At 42.1% G+C, this 7,525-nt stretch overlaps 1 protein-coding gene across 1 annotated transcript; it reads left to right on the top strand.

Annotated features, from left to right (window-relative positions):
* Positions 1–1,370: 1,370 nt before the first annotated feature.
* LOC113069464 (SH2B adapter protein 1-like) lies at positions 1,371–7,519 on the top strand. The gene is made up of 7 exons (XM_026242555.1): positions 1,371–3,411; positions 3,833–3,934; positions 4,406–4,497; positions 4,622–4,707; positions 4,938–5,090; positions 5,794–6,005; positions 6,166–7,519. Exons 1-7 carry the CDS (start codon positions 1,744–1,746, stop codon positions 6,364–6,366), a joined length of 2,514 nt encoding a protein of 837 aa, XP_026098340.1. The 5' UTR covers positions 1,371–1,743; the 3' UTR covers positions 6,367–7,519.
* Positions 7,520–7,525: the final 6 nt, after the last annotated feature.

Genomic DNA, 7,525 nt, shown 5'->3' with positions numbered 1-7,525 from the left:
TATAAATAATTGTTTTGAGCCAGATAAATATTTTTGATATGAATTGATTTATGTATATTATTTATCATCTAAATGTGGAATATAATACATTAAAATTCATAAATAATTATATGCAAATACATTTAAAAATATGTAAGTAATGACTATTTACATGATGTAAATCATATTATTTAAATTATATGAATAAATACATATTTGCACAATTGGTATGAGCCAGATAAATACTTAAAAACAAACTTTCTAAATGGTTCAATGAAGGGACATATGCATTGATTCATGCATAGTATTCATAAGCTAAATGGGGAATATTTAACATTAAAATTATTTAAAAAAATGATATGAGTTTAAATTTAAATTAGTTTTTGAGCTAAATAAATATATATTTTTTAAATTTATCGGTAAGGGAGTATACTTTCATATCGTTCATAACCTTAATGAGGAATATGATAATCAGCATATGATGGTTTCCAAATAATCATCATTAATATTTCGTTTGATCTTCACTTGGTTTGCCAGACCCATAAGAAGGGCCCAAAAATGTCTGTTTTTAACAGGCTGTTATTGGATCACTATAAAAGGAGCTGTAGAGAAGATAAACAGCAAAGACAAAGAAGAAGTTTCTTTCCGAACTCTTTCCAGGAAGGTATGCCATGTGAGATCATTTTTCCATTTTGTAGGAAACCATTGTGCTAAAAAACAACAACAACTGAATCTTGACTTACACATCATGGAGTATGTTTCATTAAACACGTTTATCAAATAAGACAGGTTTACTTTAGTTAGTCTAATTTATTGTAAGTACATTTGGTAAAAATATTGTCAGAATAGCTGAAAAGCCTGGCTTGTTTGGTAAAGTAGTTTTATGAAACAACCCCCTGCGCTACGTTTCCTAAAAGCATAATTTAGCTAACAATGCTTATGGAAATGCTGCCCTGTTAGATTATGCATAAACAGCATTGTAACATACATTTCTGTAGAATATAAATGAGAATGTTTTATTTGTTTACATGGCAAGAGTCACATTGGGTCAAGAGATATGTACCTTCAAGTTATCATTTATTACAAATAATTTGTGTTTTTATAGATAGTCAGAAAGATAGATTCCAAACCTGTATGACTTTCTGTGAAATTCAAAAGAGTGATGCAGAAAGATAGTCTCAGTCTCTGTTCACTCTCATTGCATTATTTTTCTAACTGAGAAAAGTTATATATCTCCTCATTTAGGTTTGTAACAACATGATGATGACTTTTCATTTTTGGCTGAACAATCCCTTTAACTGTTATATTGTTGTAATTTCTGATCACATTGCCATTTATTACTATTTTGTTGTTGTTTTTGTTGTTGAAAACAATATTAATTGATCTATTTATCTCTTTATTTGACATTTAGGTCACAAATCCCTACCACTGGATCCTCGCAGAGCCTTAACACCGGAGATCACCTGAGAACTCCCATCGCCTCATCCTGCTGCTCACCACATAATTCAGCGTTACCCCCCATACACACGTTTACACATTTTGTGTAGAATGTGAACTATTTCAGAGTCAAATAATTTTCTTTAAATGGGGGGGAAACAATTATCAGTCATTTTCAGGCCACATTTTTCTGTCCGCTTTTCCAAATTCATGTCTATTGTAAAAGTGTAGCCTGATGAGCAGATCGAGTGCCCCCCATACTGTTCGCAACGATCCTGACATCTTTGAGGATCGGTTGGTCTCAAATTGATCTCTTATTAGTCAGTCATGAACGGCTCCCTGTTAACCCCGCCCAGTCCGCGGGCTGCGGCAAGTTCATCTCCCCTTCCACCCTCCCCATCTCCTTCGCCTTCTCCTCCATCTCCATCACTGTTGCCACTTTCCACAAGACCCCCACCTTTGCCTCCTCCAACTCCTGCCAGTCAGCCCTTGTCATCGTTATCCGAGACACCCACACCATCTCCATCTCCCTGCCTTAGCTGGACCGAGTTCTGTGAGCTCCACGCCCGAGTAGCCGCCGGTGACTTCGCCCGGCATTTCCGGGCCTTCTTGCAGGAGAACCCTCATTATTCCCCTGATTCGGCTGCTGCTTTTTGCCGCCGCTTTACAGACAGATTCGTTCAACATTTCGAGAGCGAGCTCGAGGGGACCGGTGTCAGTAGGGATGGAACAGTGAGCTGGGTCGCCCAATCTGACGTTACGTCACTGGAGGAGGATGCAGCATCTCCATCCCTGCTGCCGCCAGAAGCCTCCACCCCATTCCCTACTCACACGCGAGTTGTGCCCAAACTGGCATTGACCCAGGAGGCCCGTGGCTCGGAGCAATTCCAGAGCGCCGGAACATTTCAGGACTCGTATGCTCATACTCAGATTCTCCCACCGTCCTCCTCTTCATCATGCTCTTCCTCTATGGGCGGGAATAACGGGCGGAGGGAGGACAGGGGAATAGCGGTCAAATATAACCAACCTGGATACAAAGACCTGGAAGAAGAAGACGACAGCTGGGTGGGACCTGTCACCGGAGAGGAGGTGGAGACGGATGTAGTAGCAAGGGACAATGAGGGCGAGGGTGATATGACCTTGGAAAGAGCCGATCTCAGCCAGGCATGCCCCAATCCCTCTGGCACACCAGCAAACTCTGGGTCAAAAGGCAGTGAGACACCCATTGGTGGACACTCGAAGAATAAACTAAAAAAGCGGTTCTCTTTGCGCAGCGTGGGCCGCAGCGTCCGAGGGAGCGTGCGAGGCATCTTGCACTGGCGCAGCTCCTCCAGTGACGCCCCCCAGAACTGCAGCTCGGGTAATTCTGCCCCCCTTCCTTCCAGTTACAGCTACACTACAGGCCTGCAAGATGGCAAGAGGAACTCTGGCTCGCAGGGCGTTCCTGCGTCTCTCCCTGTCTCTCTCTCCCTTCCCCTCTCTCTCCCTCACTCGTCGTCCTCTTCATTGCCCCCATCATCCTCCAGTAGCGCCACCTCCCTCTCGCTCTCCGAGGCCCGTGACTGGCGGAGGAGCAACGGCGACGGGGAGAAGGAGAAGTGGAGTCACCGGTTGGAGAAACTGCGACTGTCCCGATCACCACCACCGACTCTGTCCGCCGCAGCTCCACCTTCCTCAGCCGTGTCACCATCTGCGCTACCCCCAAGCAGCATGGGTGCCCCGTGGAAGATGGGCAGGCTGGTACGGGAGGGAGGTGTGACCGTGTGCTCCTCTTCGGATGAGTTTGCCAGCACTCATGGATTCCCGGGATTTCCCTTTGGACTGCTGCACCACAGCACGGACAGCACAGCGTCGGGACATCCCACGGCCATGGGAGGAATTGCAGGCGGAAGGGGGATGCGGTGGCACAAGTGTCGTCTAGTTCTGAAAGAACGAGATAAGGACGGAGGGGATGGAGGGCTGGAGTATTTCCTGGAGTTTTACATCCCACCTAAGGTGAGTGAGATGATTTCTGCTCTTATGTATTGATAAAAAATACAATCAAACACTAATATAGTGAGATATTATTATACTTTAAAAGGACTGTTTTCTCTTTGAATATGTTTTAAAATGTAATATATTCCTCCAATTGGAAACTTGAGTTTATAGCAGCCATTAATTCAGTCTTCAGTTTCACATGAAACATTTCTTCATATCTTCGAACAGTTGTATTGCTTTGATATTTTTGTTGAAACTGTCATACTTTTCTTTGGATAGAAAGTTCTAAAGAAAAGCAGTTCTTTGAGATCTTTTGCAATATTATAAATACCATTCAAAACATCTTATTCACCCCAAACTATTGAACATTAGTGTATGTAAATTTATTTAGCTTAAGTTATAATTCATTTATATATTTGTTGTTTTGGAATACTTCTAGTCCTCCAAGCCCAGACTGACTGTCCCATGCTGCTCTATTGTTGATGTGAGGAGCACTACCGCCATAGAGGTGCCAGACAAAGAGAACACCTTTCTTCTGCAGGTATGTCAGCACACCTCTATTTTTGTCTGTAGGGGTTTGTCAAATCTGCAATAATGATGCGAAAACTGTACCTTAACTCTGCTTTACATGTGTAACAAAGATGTTGTTGTCTCATTAACGGTTGTACGCAAATACAACGTTTGATGAGCTTTGTTGATAATTAGTGGGTTTTGTTACATATAACTTCAAGATGAATTACATTATGAAAAATTTATATCATAAATGAATAAAAAAATATTTCATGCCTCTTGTTTTAGAAATGAAACCCTTTTGGTGGTTAAAAAGCAACATGTTCACCACCACCAAGTATATTTTATCCAAATTTAATAGAATTTTCTATATTTGATTCAAAGTTGTGATCGTGTGTCACCTTTTGCATCCTGTGTTGTAACACCCTTCTCAAAGATCCATATCATTAAAAAACAACCACGCTGCGTATAATCACATCTGTTCTGTTTGTGTTCTTCTCAGTTGGAAGGTCAGGTGCAGTACGTGATCGAGACCAGAGATGCGGTCCAGATGAGAGCTTGGCTTAGTGACATCAGAAACGCCATTTGTCTGAGGTAAGACTTTGTTTTTTGAATCATTAAAAAAAAAATTAAAGCCTCAATGTATATTGAAAGGCTGTAATGAGATCATGCTTGCATGCATGGCAATCAAAACGCACTCCTTGAACCTTCTCATCAGTGAGCAAGAGGATGTTGAGGGAGTGTGCGGCAGTGCTCTCGCCGACCTCAGCAGTACGCCAGAATTCAACGACCGCCTGTCTCAAGGTAAGCGTTTGGAGATGATGTCACCATGAATGTGGTCCGCTGCATTCAGGACAGTATGGGTTTGTGTGTTTGCCAGTGCTTAAATCAGCCCTTAATTTTGTGATTAACAAGCATTAAAAACATCTGATCCTGAACTGAAATATTTATATGTAGCAGTAAAAACAAATACAAATATGTATCGGTAACTACAGATGGTGATGTATTTGTTATTGGATGTGTCTTCACTGTAGTGTGTTATGGTGGAGTTGGTGGTTCTCCTCAGCTGGAGCCTCTACCTCCTGAGTTGCCACCCCGTGCCCCTCTTGATGAATCAGACAGTCGACTGCTTGGTGGGGGTGGAGGCGGTCTTAGCACACCTTTTGCAGAAACTCCTGATGCCACAGGTGCTGTGCTACGCAAAACACACAGACACGCACATGTTGGTAGAGACCATGTTGACATCTATGTCACCCTAATCCTGTTTATATTTGAATGCAATTTATTTTTCCATTGAATGATTAAATAGGGCTCAGAAGTCAAAGTTTCACACACCTCTTCATTACTGAATTTAAGTGTTTTAATCAGACACAAACATTTTAAGAGCTAAGTGAATTTACGCGTGAGACTGTGATGGGAAGCCACCTTCTCAATATATCAGTTTGTGAAATTTCTATGCTGCTAGACAGTCCACAATCAGCTGCATTATTGGCAAGTGGCAGCATTTAGGAACAGCAGCTTGAAGTCATAGAGCGGGGTCAACAGGTGCAGAGGTGCATAGTTTGTAAAAGTGGCCAATGCTCTCTTGATTTAATGGCTGAAGAGTTCCAAAGTTCCACTGGCATTAATATCAGCACAGCGCAGGCCTTCTGGTCCAACATCAGTGCCTGACCTCACAGATGCTCTACAGGATTAATAGGCAGAACGCAGTTATAGCTATCAAGGGGGAAACAGCTCCATATTAATATTTATGTGTTTAGAATGGGATGTTATTAATGTCCCTGTTGGTGTAATGGGCAAGTATCCCAAAACTTTTTTGTCCATATAGTGTACAGTATGGACATTAATGCAGAGATCAGAGTTATTCAGTTTGTTCCTTGTCTTCAACAGGATCGTTCCTGTTCTCTGAAGGCTCTGTTTCAGAGACGGTGGAACATCCTCTGAGTGAGTGTCAGTGGTTTCACGGGACACTCTCCCGTCTTAAGGCGGCCCAGCTGGTGCTGGCGGGCGGCTTGGCCAACCATGGAGTGTTCCTTGTGAGGCAGAGTGAGACACGCCGTGGGGAGTATGTCCTCACCTTCAACTTCCAGGGCAAAGCAAAGGTAAATGCCAGTGGGGGTGATTATTTATTTACATGACTGTTTAAAAGTTTGACATCAGTTTAAAAGTATGAGTGGTAGTGTACATCTGATGAGAAGTGTCAGTATGTGTTTGTCTCAAAACCACACACCTCTTCCTTCTGCTCTGGCATCTTCCTCTCAGCACTTGCGTCTCTCCCTCAACGAGGATGGACAGTGTCGTGTGCAGCATCTCTGGTTCCAGTCCATTTTTGACATGCTGGAGCATTTCCGTGTGCACCCCATTCCCCTGGAGTCTGGGGGTGCCTCTGATGTCACCCTCATCAGTTTTGTGGGGGCCACGAATGTCCGGCAACAAGGTATGGAAGGCTGGGCTCCACTTTAAGGCGTGAGGGTTTACAACAGAGCCTAGATAACAGGGAAACACTGAATTTTTAGATGCCAGAGAACTTTTGAGTGCACAGGCAGGTGAAGTGATCACAGGTGCTACTTGCATCTCCCTCAGAACAGCTGAATGGATATAAATACTCTGTTTCTGATAAAAAATGTAAAGGGTCATGAACTGCCTTTTTTATTTTGCAGTATTCTCTGAGGTCCATTTATAATGTTATCCAGATTTTTACATCAAAAAACATTAATGTCATATCAACACTCGTATCAAATCAAACGATCTGCAATAGAGAGCACATAATAAAAACAGTTCATCCAATATAGTCGGCACAGCATAGTCTTTTAGTTTTGATCTTTATAGAAATCCTGTCGTATTGTGCCATGTTTGTAAACGAATCCGCTGTAAAATGAAGAGAAAAAAAAGTTCTTACTGACGCAGTCTGCAACTTCATTGAAAATACAGCTACTTCGCTCTTTTCTAACGCTGGGATCAGAAGGAAGGCAATGCAAAAACCCAGCACAGCATTTTGTTATATTCGGAGCATCTTTATCATTTGGTTTCTGTGTAAACCTGTTTCCCTCTCATTACACTACATGTGCAAATCAGTGGGCGGAGCTAAAGCGGCAGTGATGTAGAAGCAGGCGTTGATTTTCTTCATAAGCGGTGCTTATCCACACTATTACGTCAAAAAGTGGTACATTCCACTGATGTTTTGTGACTTTACTATCCATAAACTATGACTCAAGTTCAAGTCTATTATTTGATTATTATATCAAATATTATTTCCTGTGCATTTTATACCATCTCAGAAATATTGACTTGTTCTTGTGAGAGTAGTATGATTGCATTAACTATGATAAAGGGATGCAATTAATCACATAATTTTAATCAGTTGACAGCCCAAAGCTAAACCGCTGTTTTGAGGGAGATCCTGGTGGTCCCATAAAAGGAAAAAAATAACAAGAAATATTTCTTTGAAGGCGTCCTCTGTCAGTTTGATTGTCTTGAATCCAGGGAAGATTTTAGTGATGCACACAGTCTTTGGCACTGAGTTTGTGTGTGTCATGTGAGTGGGATGAATCTGGAGAGCGATCATATGTGTATTTGTGTATGTGTGTATTCATAAACAACATGACCACTGCATGAGTTATTT

The sequence above is a fragment of the Carassius auratus genome, unplaced genomic scaffold, assembly GCF_003368295.1.
Source record: "Carassius auratus strain Wakin unplaced genomic scaffold, ASM336829v1 scaf_tig00001604, whole genome shotgun sequence".
NCBI classification, from domain to species: domain Eukaryota; kingdom Metazoa; phylum Chordata; class Actinopteri; order Cypriniformes; family Cyprinidae; genus Carassius; species Carassius auratus.
The sequence above is the reverse complement of the archived record's forward strand: the minus strand, read 5'-3'. Positions and strand labels throughout refer to the sequence as shown.

Coding starts and splice junctions, on each gene's coding strand:
- LOC113069464 (XM_026242555.1), top strand. CDS start 1,744: ATGAACGGCTCCCTGTTAACCCCGCCCAGTCCGCGGGCTGCGGCAAGT. Junction 3,412..3,832: donor AGTTTTACATCCCACCTAAG/GTGAGTGAGATG, acceptor GAATACTTCTAG/TCCTCCAAGCCCAGACTGAC. Junction 3,935..4,405: donor AGAACACCTTTCTTCTGCAG/GTATGTCAGCAC, acceptor TGTTCTTCTCAG/TTGGAAGGTCAGGTGCAGTA.